The 17,966-nt window shown below is 37.6% G+C and overlaps 1 protein-coding gene across 1 annotated transcript in view; it reads left to right on the plus strand.

Annotated features, from left to right (window-relative positions):
- The window catches only part of LOC108696183 (cone cGMP-specific 3',5'-cyclic phosphodiesterase subunit alpha'-like), a 36,171-nt gene extending 22,591 nt beyond the window's left edge, over positions 1–13,580 (plus strand). The window contains exons 13-22 of the mRNA XM_041568741.1: positions 1,143–1,250; positions 2,282–2,391; positions 2,471–2,558; positions 3,741–3,841; positions 4,566–4,673; positions 4,759–4,822; positions 5,554–5,628; positions 6,922–7,005; positions 9,338–9,494; positions 12,888–13,580. Coding sequence (XP_041424675.1) covers positions 1,143–1,250; positions 2,282–2,391; positions 2,471–2,558; positions 3,741–3,841; positions 4,566–4,673; positions 4,759–4,822; positions 5,554–5,628; positions 6,922–7,005; positions 9,338–9,494; positions 12,888–12,943 — 951 coding nt within the window. The 3' untranslated portion in view covers positions 12,944–13,580. The remainder of the gene's footprint in view (positions 1–1,142; positions 1,251–2,281; positions 2,392–2,470; positions 2,559–3,740; positions 3,842–4,565; positions 4,674–4,758; positions 4,823–5,553; positions 5,629–6,921; positions 7,006–9,337; positions 9,495–12,887) is intronic.
- Positions 13,581–17,966: the final 4,386 nt, after the last annotated feature.

Genomic DNA, 17,966 nt, shown 5'->3' on the forward strand with positions numbered 1-17,966 from the left:
TATTGTTTTCCAAGTTAAACAAGCAGGAATTTCAACAAAGCAGAACAATGAGGCACATCTATACAACTTTTAGCAAAAATGCCCAATAGGAACATGAAGAGTAAATATGATTGGTGAAGCCATCTAAATTGTTCAACAGATTAAAATAAATAGATTAAAATCTAATGCCTGGTTTTTATACAACCAAATTTGATTCCAAGCACAGAATTCAAAAATAAGCACCTGCTTTGAAGCAACTGGGAGCAACATCCAAGGGGTTGGAGAGCAACATGTTACTCCAGAGCCACTGGTTGGGGATCACTGTTCTTAATGGTCTTCCATCCCCCAATACCAGCCAATACAATTGCTCACCTTCTGTGTACTGTCTATAAACAGCTATACGATCTAATAGATTATAGATGATCCATTTAAAATGTTCTGATGTTATTCCATATCATAACCTTACTGCATCTACGGAACATACCACCTTCCATGTCAAACACATCCAAGGCATGGGGGCACATTTACTAAGCTCGAGTGAAGGATTAGAATAAAAAATACTTTGAATTTCGAAGTATTTTTTTGGCTACTTCGACCACGACTTCGAATCGAACGATTCGAACTAAAAATCGTTCGACTATTCGACCAATCGATAGTCGAAGTACTATCTCTTTAAAAAAAACTTCGACCACCTACTTCGCCACCTAAAACCTACCGAGCACCAATGTTAGCCTAGGGGGAAGGTCCCCATAGGCTTTCCTAGCAATTTCTGATTGAAGGAAATTCGTTCGATCGATGGATTAAAATCCTACGAATCGTTCGATTCGAAGCATTTAATCGTTCGATGGAAAGATTTTTCCTTCGATCGTTCGTTTGAACGAATTGCGGTAAATCCTTCGACTTCGATTTAACTTCGATGGTTGAATATCGAGGGTTAATTAACCCTCGATATTCGACCCATAGTAAATGTGCCCCATGGTGTTGTAATAAAAATGTCATATAACGTATATGTCTTTCAGACAAGAGTATTGTTGTGATTTATGAAGCCATTGCCATGTACACATAATAGGTTTTTACACAGAGAATACCTGTAATTATTTTTGCTAGTAGTGTGACGCAGTATTTATTTGCAAAGACTGAAATACTTGTACTTCTTTTGCAAGGTTTTAACAAAATGGATGTATACAGTCAGGAAAGGATATCGTGACATAACCTACCACAACTGGCGACATGGATTTAATGTGGGACAAACAATGTTCACTTTGCTAATGGTATGTAATGTTGCAGAATAAACAAGAACAATGGATCTAGAGTGATGCTCTTAGCATGATGCACCTCTACTAAGCTTTTGGCCAAGACAGTTAAGAAGAATGAAAGCATAAAAAGTAGTATTTCTAGAAAGACATTCCCCAAATCTGCCTCTGTATCTTCCCTCTTATGAATAATGCAGAGTCAAGCAGCAGGGTTAATGCTCCACCTAGAATCACCAATACTGAGTATCTACAGTTTGAACTGATCCAGGACGTGGCTTCAACTGTGCAACTCCATGCCTGCAAAGATTTGGTGGCGCAAAATGACACCTTTAATTTCCACTGTGCTTCTTGACTTTCACCCAGCAGTTAGGAAAGTTGCAGATTTGGGGGCAAAACTGGTGCAGTTCAGGTGAGGCGAGAGAGGGCCTACAGAAAATATTCGTTTTTATTTAACCTATACCCAGCTGGATGATTAGTCCCTACTTTCCAGAATGTGGTCTTCATTTCCACTCTGCTACTTGACTTTCAGAAGTTAGGGAAGTTGGGACAAATTTGGGGTCAAACTGGGGCAGTTCAGGTGAGGCGAGATTGGGCCTACAGAAAATATTCGTTTTTATTTAACCTATACCCAGCTGGATGATTAGTCCCTACTTTCCAGAATGTGGTCTTCATTTCCACTCTGCTACTTGACTTTCAGAAGTTAGGGAAGTTGGGACAAATTTGGGGTCAAACTGGGGGCAGTTCAGGTGAGGCAAGAGAGGGCCTGCAGAAAATATTAGCTTTTACTTTTACCTAAACCCTGTTGGATGATCAGTCCCTACTTTCCAGAATGTGTTCTTTGGTCAACATGCAACGCACCATATGCCTCTTCAAAATAGAAACCTAGAAAAAGGTTCACAGAAAATAACAAATAAACAAGAAGGAAAAAACAACAACATATCTGTCAAACGGAAAACAAATTCAGATTTGTGGATCCAGGTCCACCAAAAGTAGATTCATTTGAATGACTGTACCTTATATATTTCATGCAATTTATTACTTTTCCAAAGACAGGTAAGCTAAAGAAATATTATTCTGACCTGGAAGCATTTGCCATGGTGGCTGCTGCATTCTGCCATGACATTGATCACAGAGGGACCAATAATTTGTACCAAATGAAGTAAGTATATAAGGTTTCATTAACATATTCTCATCCATATACCTCTGCAGTAGGGTATCCTCATGTTATATATTTGCAGATCTCAGGCGCCTTTAGCAAGACTTCATGGATCTTCTATCTTGGAAAGACATCATTTAGAATTTAGTAAAACTCTGTTACAAGACGAGGTGAGTGTAAAATTGAGGATAATGCAGTCCCTATTGTAATTAATAGTGGGGTTGGGTGGCACTTATCCTTTATACCCTACAACTGCTATTGTAGGACATCAAAATCGACTCTTATGAACAACTTCCATTACTTTCAGTCTCATAGAACCACTGTTCCCTATGCACAAACTTTATGGGGCAGATTTATCAAGGTCCGAATTTCGAGGGTTAAAAAACCCTCGAATTTGACCCTCGAAGTAAAATCCTTCGAATTCGAAGGATTATAGCGCAAAAGGTTTGAATAAAAAACGCTCGATCTAACGATAAAAACGTTCGAATTGAACGATTTTAAGCGATCGATCGAATGATTTTTATTCGATCATAAAAAGTGCCCAAAACCTATCTACAATGTCCCCATAGGCTAACATTCAATTCGGTAGCTTTTATTTTAGTATTGAGTCGAAGGATTTTTTAAAGCGACAGTACTTCGATTATCGAATGGTCGAACGATTTTTACTTTGAACCGTTAGAATCATTCAATTCGATCGAATTTTGAATATTTTTGGATTCGAACTATTCACTCGAGCTTAGTAAATCTGCCCCTATATGTTGCGTCTCGCTGTCTGTGTGCATGCTCCAATCAGTAACATGGTTCTTGAGATAGGGTCAGTGCTTCCAATATGGACAAGTGCCTTTAATATACCTGTCTCTTTAAATTATAAACAGCATGTTCTGACATCACAACATGTCATTTATAAGGTTACAATTTATAAGTCATCTGAAAAATACTGAATTTAACTTCTAGATTTTACAGCATAATATGGTATTTAATTAATTTACACATTGACTAGGCTTAGAAATAATTGAGAACAGTGGTTTAGTGAAATGAGATTTACTACAATTGATTAGGGTGATACATAAATGTCCTGAATCTAATAATACTTAAAGGATCATCTCTATACACATTCCAGGTAGTATTGGGAATAATAAATAATTAAGTTGGGTTTCCTGAATCTCTTTTATATTTGCTTGTCCATGCCATGACCCCCCTCCCTTACTGTAAGAGAATTGAGTTTAAATGGATTAGGATTGTGCAGGGGCTGGATTGGGCATTTGAAATTGGAGAGCCACTTAAAATGGTTCCTGGTGTAGTACATGCATTTCTCAGCATAGCTTGACCTTTCAAAACATTTTCTTTTGCAGAGTATAAATATTTTCCAAACCTTGAACAAGCGACAGTTTGAAAATGTGATCCATTTGTTTGAAGTAGCGATAATTGCAACCGACTTAGCTTTGTATTTCAAGTGAGTAGAAACACTTCTTATTGTATTGTTATTTTGCATGCAGTTTGAATGATCATGTTTTCTGCTTTTTCCCATTAAAAAAAAACCCCCATAAATTCTGCTGTCCCGGATGATTCTTATTTATGAATTATTTTGCCTTTAACTCATCATTTGGACAGGGGTCATTTATATCTGGGAAGTGCAAAAAAAACAGGTGCCATATACCATTTCACTTTGCTCACTTCCTTCCTGCTTTAAATAAATGCTGCAGGTCTCTGAACTCTGAAGCAGTGAAAAGCCCTGAAACCTCCCCCATGGATACAGCACTTCTGCCTATGGTCTACATAATTTACTTTGCTCTCAAAGTAAATTAAACCAATCATAAAACCATGAACTTGGGAGCTTTACTTTTACGTACTCCTACTACTAGAATGTCTGACCTTCAGCCAGCAATCTTTTCAAGGAGTGTTTTTTGATGTATGCAAAGGACTGGAGTTACTCTATACCTTGCAAAACACACAATACACACAATACAGTATTTACCTTGTATCACACAAGTAGAAATCTGCTTTGCTGTATACAGAAATGGCAAATCTTCCTACCATAAGAAACGACATGTCCATACAGATATCAGAGTTATATGAAAAAAATTTAAGAGATGCTGAAAAAATGGCTCTCTTTGAATTACTGGTGGCACTGTCTGTAATATAGTTTTAATCCACCCCACTCTGTTGGTTTCCTACAGGAAAAGGACTATGTTTCAGAAGATCGTTGATACCACAGAACAAATGCAGACAGAAGATGAAAGAATAAAGTACATTATCTGTGATCCAACAAAAAAGGAGATTATCATGTGAGCTTTAAGAAATAACACATAGCTAATCTCTTAATCTCACTTAGAAAATGTTTCATGAACAGTGTTTTTTTTTCAATTATAGGGCAATGATGATGACTGGATGTGACTTGTCAGCCATAACTAAGCCATGGGATGTACAAAGCAAGGTAAGAATCAAGTTAGTCCTTTATTTTCGGATTTTACTTCCAACAAACTGACCTCGTGCCAATTTTTAAGGAAAGTTAAAACTAAAGCTGGCCATAGACTCAAAGATCCGCTCGTTTGGCGACATCGCCAAACGAGTGGATCTTTCCCCGATATGCCACTAACGGCATGGCTATATCGGGGGTAATTCGAACGTTCGGCCGTATGTTCGAACGATCGAATTACGATACGCCAAGGGGCTCCAACGTGTCGGTCGGGTAAAAATCAAACCTTCCCGAAGGATATTGTGGCCAGATATCAATCGGGAAGACCCGTCGGAAGCCCCCATACACGGGCAGATAAGCTGTGAAATTGGTCTAAACGACCGTTATCGGCAGCTTTATCTGCCCGTGTATGGTCACCATTACCCTTTCTTATTTGACATCCCATATCCCAACCCAGTTGGGTGGGTTTATTGCTTCAGAGGGCTCAGAAAACAAACCCTTTCTTATTGGACATCCCATATCCCAACCTAGTTGGGTAGGTTCATTGGATTGGAGGGCTCAGAAAACACCAAATACCCTGACGTTTAGAACTCCAACATTAATCATTTTGTTACTGGCACCTGAGGTTGATAGGATCCCCCAATTGCATTCATCCTTTCTTATGTTAAACAATATCAAAATATTCTATTCTTATTTTAAGTTTTTAAAAATGAGGAATTGTGAATTTATACTTTTTTTTTAAACTTTAGGTTGCCCTCATGGTTGCAAATGAATTCTGGGAGCAAGGAGATCTAGAGAGGACAGTTCTTCAGCAACAGCCAATTGTAAGGCATCCAACACATGAAAACCTATGGAAGCCAAGTTTTATCATTTGTCATTTGATCACAAAACACTTTTTTTTTCAGAAAGAAATGGGAATTTGTATTTTCATTGACCAATCTCTCATCATGTGGTACAATTTCATAGCATAACACAATATAAAAATACAAACTGCCCGTAGTTTTAGAATAACAAGGTTTTAAAAGTCATCCCCTGAATAGTGAAATACAAAGTGAATAATTTTTTCAACATTTTGAAAAAAAATCATTCAAAATAAAATATGCGGTCCAAATAAATTTCTTTCACCCATTGAAGAATCGTGAATTTTATTGATCTGATCTGCTCCCCTGCTTGGCTAGCATATACCTAATCACGAATGGAGTCAGAGGCTTATTTGTAGTTTTGGAAATATATTAAGCAAATAGTTTGTTGTCTACAAAGGTTCATTGGGGTTGATTAAATAAATGGACTGAGGACCAAAAAAGCATCAAGTACGTATGCAATGTAACTAACTATTGAGCCAAAATACTTTAGAAAGAACAAACATTTATTTGCCGTTTACATAATCTTCTTATTATGTATTATGCAATTAGACTCTTTATTCATAATAATAAATTCTGCAATCTCTTGCTCCCTCGATTGGGGCATATATGATCAACCTTCCAATTATCCAGTACCAAGGCCAAATGATCAGGTATTGCATGATTTGGTTATCTATACAAATATTCAAATAGCATTGGTCCATTCGTTTTGGGCTGATGGCCAGGCAAGTGGCTCAGTTATAAGGAGCTCACATGGCAATTTACTCTCATATCAGGAATTTATTGCAGTGTAAAACTCAGGTTGTAATCCACATTACAAATTGCTGATGATTTTGTATAGAGAAAATTTCTTTTGAAATTCACATTACAAACTGCTGATGCTTTTTTATAGAGAACGTCTCCACTTAGCATTCTGAGGGTGAAAGCCTTTCTTTTTCTAATAATTTAATTACTATTCATTCTCACTATTCATAGAGCAGTTCAGTTTAGAGCTTCCATAAAAATGGAAATTAAGAACAGCAAACCTAGTGACCCCAAGAGCAGACCCAAAATAAAGACACTTCATTAGCTTCAACATTTTTGTGACTAAACAGAAAAGTCCTTGAATTTTGTTTTGTGTTAAAATCCTTAAAACAAGACACAAAAAGCGGATTGTTGCTGCTTCCCACAACCATCAGAATGTCTAAACTCTAAGCTAGTTTGAAGCTAAATGCTTCTGAATATCATTAACTGTCTGATATATTTATTATATTTCAGCCTATGATGGACAGAAACAAAGCAGATGAGTTGCCCAAGCTTCAAGTTGGTTTCATTGATTTTGTATGCACCTTTGTATACAAGGTAAGACATTTTCATTACTTTTTATAGTTTACAGTGATTTCATTCACACACACAGGGGCAGATTTACTTAGGGTCGAATATCGAAGGTTAATTAACCCTCGATATTCGACTGCCGAATGTAAATCCTTTGACTTCGAATGTAAATCCTTTGAAGTCGAAGGATTTACCGCAGTTCGAACGATCAAATCCTTCGAATCGTTCGATTCAAAGGATTTTAATCCATCGATCGAACGATTTTTCTTTGATCAAAAAAACATTAGAAAGCCTATGGGGACCTTCCCCATAGGCTAACATGGCACCTCGGTAGGTTTTAGGTGGCGAACTAGGGCGTTGAAGTTTTTTTTAAAGAGACAGTACTTCGATTATCGAATGGTTGAATATTCGAACAATTTTTAGTACGAATCGTTCGATTTAAAGTCGTAGTCGAAGGTCGAAGTAGCACAGTCGATGGTCGAAGTAGCCAAAAAAAAACCATTCGAGATTCGAAGTTTTTTTCCTCTATTCCTTCACTCGAACTAGGTAAATGGGCCCCACAATGTTACGGGACACTTTATACACCCAAACTGTGCTTTTACAATACAACCTGACCACATGGAAAACAGTGTTGAACAATCACCTATATTTTAGCTACAGTGCCATTTGGTCGATGTTATTCTTTTCCACCACTTCATCGCATCCTTATACTAGAATCCAGAAGCTCAGGTCACTGTCGTTGGCTGTGACAGATACCCATTCACTCTCTTTGTGACCTTCTGAAAGAAACTTAAGTAAATGGCATTTGATTAACAAAAAGATGGGTTAAAGGGGGTTAAACCCCCTCCAAAAATTATATAAATTTACTCAGCGTAGTCCTCTATGTGCTGTTGTAATTTAGATTCAATCTCTATTTTTAGAGCTGTAAAATATTAGCCAGGCTAATGCCAGGCTTTGTACATGAAACAGAAAAAAAAATTGCCAGCTGTCAGTCTAACTCACACTATGGCGTTGACCAGCTACGAGGAACACCCTTGTGCCAGTGCTTGGTCTAACCCACCATCTGGAGTTGACCAGCTGCTATAAACAATAAAAAGCCAATATTTGAACACAAAGAGCAAAACAAGGTGTTAGTACACACTTTGGCCAAAACATGTAAGCTCACGTGCCATGTCAAGGTCCCTCATTGTACGTAAGTCCTACACTATTTGTGAGCATTCTAAGTTTGTACAGTATTTAAAATCCCCTGGCAACCAATGTGACTGAGTAGTAAGACCACTTACCCTTAGCTCAGGAGCTCTAGTGAGAAAGCAGGGGGCTTTCTCAGTCCCAGCCAACAAGCATCTGTGAATAATTCCCTTCCTACACTATCGATTATCATTCGAAGTTTGTAGTGAATTTAAAACCCCCAGTAGAAAATGCCAGGCTTTCGTTCAACAGCTCCCTCTGAAAATCGGGTTGTCAGCAACCCTAAGTGCATAGACAGTTCATCACTCGACGCTCTGACCTTCAAAGAAATTAGTTGAGATGAAAGGCTGATAATATAGACAGCTAATATTTCAAAAACCACTAAAAAGAGAAATATAACGATAAATTGTGAAACTGCTCAAAGGACCATCCTGAGTAAGTTTATATCAATTAATTTTTTGGGTTTAGATCCCCTTTAACTTTCGTCGCTTTTTAAATGCCACGATGGGTCCTTGCAAAAAGCCCCTTTATATAAATGACTATGTTATTTAATGCTGATAAAGGCATTCGATTCAGAAGTGATTTTGAGATAGATCTGTACAATCTATTACAAGATGTTCTGTTAGCAGGCTAGTTCTAATCTCATATATATATATATATATATCAGAAATTGGCTGACCTGCTTTCTGAAAAAAAAAAACTGAAGTTGGGTCATTTTTAAAAGAAGAGCTACTCATGTTAATGCTTTAATGTCATGTAACCCATTATAGTCAGTCAAGTCTCAGTGGACATTCAATTTTGCTATTAAAGTGGTGGCACTCAACAAGGGGGCAGGCCAATAGGACATCCTTTATATTGCCTTCCTTGGCTGAAGCATAATATGCATAAATTAATTTATTTATAAAAGCAATATGGTATCATGTCTGGCTGGAAAATGAAGCAACATGACAGCCTCTATGATTATCCACAAAGTATGAAACGTTATATGCACACCATTAGCTGTGCCCTTACAGTTTACAATGTAAGAAAACCAATCAATAGGGCATACAGTATCTCATGTAAAATACAGTACATGAGAGATGTTCATGGAGAACAAAAATGACCACTTAGTTTAAATGTGATATTTGAAATGGGAAGCAAAATCTGATGATCTTTTTTGGTTTTTGGTAAGGAATTTTCACGGTTCCACAAAGAGATTTTACCCATGTACGATGGGCTTCAGAACAACAGAGTTCAGTGGAAAACTCAAGCTGATGTTTATGATGAGAAGATGAAAATTCTAGAAGAACAGAAGAAGAAGGAGGAAGAAGTAAATGTCGAAAATCCAGGTGAGTGGGTGCAAGAGCATTGCTGTTTTACAATTTCAATCTTAGGCTTAGCACTGTATTAAGCTCCCCCCCTTACTCCAACTCAAAATATGTTTAACACTATGTATTATCACTAGTCAGCCATATGTAAGAAGTCATGCCTACTGGTCTTCACAAGGTGGGCAAGGAACTATAATGTAGCATACCCCGAACGGCAGATACTTTCCTTTCTTCACCAAGGCTTTATAAAGACCTGTAACATTAGAGCCCTGAAGTCTGCGCATTTATGCATATCGTCAGCATTGCACTGGGGACAAAACTGTGACAAACTCACCATTTTTTTTTTCTCAAACGCCAGCAACAAAATAATCTCACATGCTGCAATTTAATACATGTGCCCAATTGGAAAAATAAGCTTTGCTGCTTGCTGAGAACTATAAATCAGATGCCTTGTATAGGCAGACTGACCCATCAATGGAGCTGATAACATATTGACGGATAGAATTAATTGGGCTGTAGGATATGTAGGGACTGAAAAGGAAAAAATCATATCACTTTGGACACTGTGTTTATGGAAAATATACTGTATGGACAGCTGCCAGTGTTTGTTATTTCGGTAAGAAAGCACATCATTTAAATGAAGTTATTCACATTTATAAATATATTTGTGCCTTACCGGTTTGGCACAGTCATAGTGACCTGGTCATTCTAACCTTTACTGCATTCATTCTTGGCAGAAGAACAGCTATGCAAACACATTTGCTGAACTTATTTCATGGAACGTTAAGCACGTTTACCGAATGATACTGTATGTCTTCAGGTTGCAGTTTGCACTAAAAGCATCCTCTTGTAATATAAATGGTAAATTGCAGCAGTCTAGTCACCAAATACAAACGATCATCCACTAGTTTTTATCAGTTCAATACAAGTTAGGGCAAACCTACATGGCCGATTTTGCAGAGATCCGACGCGCTGCGTAAAAGCGCAGGCGTCACGTCGGATGCGATGGAAATAAGGTAAGTAATTCAATTGTCGAATCGCATTGTTGTTGCGACATGACTGTCGGATGCAGACGCTGCACGCTCCGTCTGCATCCGACAGTCGTGTCGCACACGATCCGACACTGCCATTACTTACCTTGTTTCCGTCGGATCCGACGTGACGCCTGCGATTTTGCACAGCGCATCGGATCGCTGCGAAATCGGCCGTGTAGTCCTGCCCTTACAAAATGAGAGAAAAGGTCTTATTGGCCGCTACAGGTGCAACTCAGCACATACTGTATACAGGTATGGGATCTGTTATCCGGTAACCTGTTATCCAGAAAGCTCCGAATTATGGGAAGGCCATCTCCCATAGACTCCATTTTAATCAAATAATCCAAATTTTTAAAAATGATTTCCTTTTATACTATATATAAAATACTACCTTGTATTCTATACCAACTAAGAAATGATTAAACCATATTGGAGGCAAAATCCAGCCTATTGAGTTTAATTAATATGTAAATTATTTTTTTGTATTCTTAAGGTATGGAGATCCAAATTATGGAACAACCCCTTATGCAGAAAAGCCCAGGTCCTGAGCATTCGGGATAACAGATCCCATACCTGTATTAGTAATTTACAAGCTACAACTTGCTTTACATTCACGGTGTCTTTATAAAAGCATGTGTGATTTTCCAAGCAGAATGGCTGCAATGTCCATTTGCACTTCATCCTTCTTGGGCATTCTGTCAGCTGTGTAGTAGGTAGGGCTAAAAGAAATTTTCTCATACGGGGAACCACAGATACAAATTAATGTTTTTAAAATTGTGACACCTGTAATAAATATTTTGGAATATGATGCAAAATGTTCTTTTATATATGAGTATCTTGTGTCTTAAACATACATATTGTTTGCCTACACACAACTGTGATCCATGTACAGAATCCAGTCTTAGAGCAATGGCACAAGACAGATGTTTTGTCACCCTTGACTATTAATAGCTCTGTCGACAGGCATCAGGATCCTTGGAACCATGAAGATTACCTTATAGGCCCCATACACGGGCCGATAAAAGCTGCAGACAGACCGAGTTGGCAGCTTATTGGCCTGTGTGTGGGGCCATCCGACGGGGGTCCCTGAACAATATCTGGCTGAAAGTCGGCCAGATGGTGATCAGGCAGGGTAAAAAAATTCCTGCCGGAGCCCTAGGGTCCATGATAGGATCAGCCTATCGCCCACCTCAATGTGGGCATATCGGGGAGAGATCGCCAAACGAGCGGATCTCCCTGTGTATGACGACCTTTAGAATTTTGGATTTTAAGACTTAAGGTGGCCATCCATATGCAGATCTACTCATTGCCCCATATACCCACCTTGAGGGTCCAATGATCGGATCACATTATCAGGAATGCAGACGATTGATGCAAAGACTGCATCAATGAAGAGATGTGGTCCTTGAACTAACTGGATTTTTAAACCTGGCCGATCGACATCTGGGCGATTTTCATGTACCAGTTGGGGAAGCCCAACTGGCCAAAATGCTGCCACCTCAGTCTGTCGGCATTGGCCAAAATGCTGCCACCTCAGTCTGTCGGCAACTTTTATTGGCCGTCTATTGTCACCTTTATTTACGAAAGCAATCAAAATGTAAAGTGCCAAAATGGACAGAACTTTATTGCACAGTGATGCTATCACAAAGGTATTACATCATCACATTGAATACGCTTCCCTAAACAGCTGGGTCTTTAGGGAGTGTTTGAAAGTTTGAAAAGAAATGGAGAGTCTGATGGCTTGAGGCAGAGAATTCCAGAGACAGGTAGAAGCCCAAGAGAAGCCTTGCAGTTGGAAATGGGATGCTTTGATGAGAGGAGTAGAGAGGTGAACGTCAGAAGCAAAGAGTAGGTTGTGTGAATTAATGTATTTTGAGATCAAAGCGGAGATATAGAAAGGGGATTCTGTCCATACATGTTCCTTAGCACTAATGCACACAGCCAGCAAGCTCTGACAAATTAGGCATATATACTTTATGGAACCATGGAATTACTCACCTGCTCTTATAACTGAAGGTACCTGTAATTTGAGACTTCCCTCTACACTAATGCTATTGATGCTGCCCAATGGATGTAAATGGACAACTTGCATTAATATTGGTACATATGCTGCTATTTAGTGGGCTTCTACTATAACCCTGGAATTCTGGGAAACAATTCTGTATTGCACTTAACACAGTGATTTGTGTCTAAATGTTGCACTATGCATTCATAAATGAGCCCTTTCCAATGAAGTGGTTCGTGGTTTGTTCAACCAAAAACAAACATTAACAAATTGTTGCTTTGTTTTGTGATATGTTATACATTTAGATAATTGTATTCAGTTTAATGAAACTAGTGATTCCTAATGCAATATTTCTTTCTTTTTTTTTTTAAATAGGTGAAGTCCAAGGTGGGGGGGAGCTAGTCAAATCAAAAACCTGCACACTTTTGTAGAAAAGAAGAATTCTGAGCCGGAGACTGAAATGGTCAGCAAAGTTCCTTAAAGCAAGAAATTCCATGGTAGAAAATTGAAGACTAACCTGTAGCATGCCAGCTGGTGTTCTACTGCAACTTCCAGGGTTCTCCAAATGAATGCTGGGATTTAACACAAGCTCATGTATCACAGGTCAAGTTGCACTGCTGGAAAATCAGATATTATTGTGCAACCATCACTAATTACAATAGCAACTTTTGCCTCTTAACAAACTGTAGGTACCACTTACCAAATAGTTGCCCGTATAGCACAGCTAAGGCCTACATTTGAAGGCCTTAGAAAACATATTAAAATCATAAAATTTAAGAGCGTAAGGAGTGGTGGGAGTTTCTGATGGATCACAATAAAAGGGAACAAACGACATAATCATTTTCTATACTGAAAACTAGTAAAGGGGTAGGCAGAATGAGGAAAGAGATAATACTGGATAGCTCGACTGGATCTGCAGTTTGGGAGTACAGCATAAAAGATACAGATAAAGATTGTAGTTTTTGTTTTTTTAAATTAATTCTTTTCTTTGCGGCTAGACTAGGATGTTTTTCACACCTGTTCTTGTAGTCAGACCCACAAACAATAGCTAGATATGAAATTTCTATATGGAAGGGCTCATTTACTAAAATGCATTGATTATTTTAAGTACAATGCAACATTTTGTCCCAAAATCCAGCATAATAGTACATGGCATTTAAACAAGCACAATTCTGCTATTTCTTGTAAATCAGCCCCGATACGTGCTATGCAGCAGATTACTGTGTCGCTTTTTTAACGAAGGCACCGAATGCGTGAATATTGTACAATTTAAATGTCGTTAAAGTAAATGGTAGTTCATATAACTGTCGTGTAACGTTGAGAAATAATTCGATGCACAGGAACCAACATCCAATTTCCCTTCCTTTATTTTTGAGAATGTCCCTTTGTTACCCATGTGAGTAACACAAGTACTATAAACCAAATTAGAAAGTTAAAAGAAGAACTATTGACTACCAATATCTATTTTGGATATCCTCTAACCATTACGAATATTAATATATATATATATATCTATATCTACAGTATATATATATATATATATATATATATATATATATATATATATATATATATATATATATATATATATATATATATATATATATATATATATATATATATATATATAAGGGAAGTTCCGGTATGGTATCCATTATCTGGAAACCCATTATCCAGAAAGCTTTGAATTATGGAATGGTCATCTCCCATAGACTCCATTTTAATCAAATAATTCAAATGTTTAAAAATGCTTCCCTTTTTCTCTGTAATAATAAAACAGTATCTTGCATGTGATCTCAACTAATCCTTACTGGAGGCAAAACAATCCTACGGGGTTTATTTAGGAGGCTTATTTACTAAAATTATAATTTATCTCATATTTTAATTAAAAAAAAAAAACCCTGATCAAACTCCAATGCTCGATTATGGAAAAATTCAATAAAGTCGAGTGAAAACCTGGATCACTCAAATTTTTGGGGCTTTTTCCTCGAATAGCTTGAATTGTTTGGGGTCTTTTCCCAGAATAGCTAGATTTTTTTTGAGTTTTTTCCCCGAAATCCCCCCCATTAACTTGTACAGGACCTTGACAGGTCTGAGATGGCGGATTTTGAGAATCTGGCTTTTTGCAGAATCTGGGTATAATAAATCTCGAAAATTTCAAGCTTTTTTTACCATTCCTGGGTGGAGGCAAGTTGCAAATTAAATTGATGTAATGCCAAACAGAGTCTCATGTAGGCTGCCAGTGCACATATGAGCTACTGAATAGCCAATCACAGCCCTTAATTGGCAGAAATTTATTTCATGCTTGTATTGCTTCCCCACTCTTGTTACAGGTGAATGTGGCTCATGGGTAAAAAGGGTTGGGGACCCCTGCAATGAAGTTTGTTTTCTAGTGAAAAAACTCAAATTTTTAGAGTTTTTACCATTCGGACTTTAATAAATAACCCCCTTAATGTTTAACAATTTTATAGTAGACTTAAGGTATGGAGATCCAAATTATGGAAAGCTGCCTTATCTGGAAAACCCTAGGTCTCGGGCATTCTGGATAACAGGTCCCATACCTGTACAAGATATTTGAGGTCTTTTATATGAAACACATCTTTGACAGCTTTTCTGTAGGGATTATACACCTGCCTTGTGGTGCCTGAGACATACAGAGGAAAATGTTACTGATAATGGTTATGAAGCTTATAATGGGATCAAACAAAGGTTAAAGGCTGGTCTGTGCATAAACACAATTAACTCCAGCACACGTAGAATGCTTAAGGGACTCTTCCCGTGTTTACGGTTGAGCCAACAATACACCTGATGAAGGGGCACGCCCCCGAAACGTTGTATTGTTGGCTCAACATTAAACACGGGAAGAATCCCTTAAGCATTCTACGTGTGCTGGAGTTAATTGCATTTACTGAATTGTGGAGGGCCCGTCCTCCTATACCCCAAGCACTGTGTATAATTAGTAGAGAGGCCAGGTATGCAGATGCAATCTACTGCCTAAACTGTGCATAAACACTACATTGCATCTGTTTTGCACCCTGCACAGAGCTTCATGATTGGTTGGTTAGATGTAGTCAAGCGACAGTAGAATTATTGCAACAACCGTTTCCGTTTATGAACTGGATACAATGGCTGATGTTCTGAACATTATCTCTAGATATATTATATATTTCAGTGTACTTCTAATATATATGTTGTTGTGCTTGTATGATTTTTTTTGGAGGGCCTTTCCGCTACAAAATAAACTGCATTTACATTTATATATTTTATATGCAAACATGCTCTGGATCTTCCTACAGTCAACAATAAAGTGAGAAAATCTTGCTGATGTATTTGGAGTAATTTAAGATTCAGTACATTAAAACCAAAACTAGAATAAAATGTAAAGATCATAACACAAAGGCATTGATTCATGCAAGCACAATGGAATCAAAGGTAGCAGACTGATGCAATTTCCAGTGTGCTGCATGTTACAGTATCCTTTTAATCAGCTATACGAAACATAGAAAACATATCTGGTTTGCATTTTATTGCAGCAATATGGATTTCTACTTACTAAAGCACCAGCTTAAAATATATACAAGTATGGGATCCGTGATCCCATTATATAGAAAGGTCTAATTATGGGAAGGCCACCTTTCAAGACTCAATTTTAACCAAATATTCCAAAAGTACCTTGATCTCAACTAACATATAATTATGAATCCTTTTTGGAGGCAAAACAATCCTATTGGGTTTATTTCATTTTTAAATTATATTTAGCAGACTAAAGTTATCTTATCTGGAAAACACCAGGTTCTGAACATTCCGGATATCAGGTCCTTTACTTGTAGTAAATATTCTATTTTGCACGGACATCCCAAACAGCAGACCGATTTAGAGACAATATACTTTTTTAGCTACATATCCATATTTATTCCATGCACTGCCTTACTGCTTGTTGTGCCAGCCAATGTAAGGAGAAATAGTATTCACACTCCAATAAAAAGTGACCTTAGTAGTGAAACTATCACAAAAATGTTACAGCGCTTGCTACTGTCTATTGGATACAGGATGTTTCAGACATGGCAGTATTTCAATTTAGTCTGCCAAAAATCCAATATTATCTCAAAAATTAATAGGGATGCACTGAATCCACTGTTTTGGATTTGGCCGAACCCCTGAATACTTCGCAAAAGATTTGTATGAATACCGAACCCGCATATGCAAATTAGGAATGGGAAAACATTTTTACTTCCGTGCTTTCCCTCCCGGTCACTAATTTGCATATGCAAATTAGGATTTGGGTCGGCCAGGCAGAAGGATTCAGCTGAATCCGAATCCTGCTGAAAAAGGCTGAATCCCGAACCGAATCCTGGATTCGGTGCATCCCTAAAAATTTGCGATGTACAAGCACACAAAGCATAGTAAGGGCTAAAACAGGTCTGCACCTTGTCTCTCAAGCAGCTTCTTAATACACTATATGAAAGCACCCACTCTAGCAGAGTATTATTTTTATTTCTATGAAGGGAGAACAAGGTATATACGTTTTCATTGATTCAGGAGTCAAAACACATCATGCCGAGAATATGTTAACAAAGACTACAACATCTAAAAATACTCCACTGCTAACTTATTGTTAGAATAATTAAAATAAGTAAGAAGGCGATGTACCTATCCTTGATTTTGTACAGAACATCCACGAAAAAAGCTGCTTCAGACAAGTTGTGTAACCATAAGCTGCTTTTGGATTTGGCTTTGAACTGAGCTTTTGAGATGCCGTAGAATTAACCTTAGGTTCTCCTTAAATGATGTCTGTTGCTCTTTGAGGGTCAAACCGTTGTACATACTATGACACTGCTTAAAAACAATAATTTTACATGGCAATTTATTCACCAGTAACATAAATCAGCCCATTAGCTACACAGTTTGTGTTTTTTGGTTGGAGGATAATGCCACAATCCACCTTTCTCATAAACAGAAGCGAAGCAAGCTACACAAACCACAAAAACTGGCAATGAAAATATTGGATAGAAGAATATATTTTTTAAATAAGTAGAATGTGTGTCTGCTGCAAAAAACAAAACAAATAAATGTATAAAATTATGAAAAAAATGACAAAAATTACCCAATGATCTCAAAGCATCAAAACCCCAGTCCAAGGGTTACTACAATCCCAATTGCGTGTACAAATCATGGTGGTAATAAATGCAGTAGCAAATGTGAAGCTAAAGTAAAAAATTATTTATGACATAAAAGCCTGATGCGTTTCGTGCCAAACAGGCACTTGCTCATAGGCTTACTTACTATGAGCAAGTGCCCGTTTGGCACAAAACGCATCAGGCTTTTATGCCCTAATAAATATTTTTTTACTTTATCGCTACCTTTACTTTTGCTACTGCACTTACCACCAGGTCTTGTACACGCATTTTGGATTTCAGAGGAATATAGTACTTTACAGAAAAAGACTAATCACCG

This window comes from Xenopus laevis, chromosome 7L, assembly GCF_017654675.1.
Source record: "Xenopus laevis strain J_2021 chromosome 7L, Xenopus_laevis_v10.1, whole genome shotgun sequence".
Lineage (NCBI taxonomy): Eukaryota > Metazoa > Chordata > Amphibia > Anura > Pipidae > Xenopus > Xenopus laevis.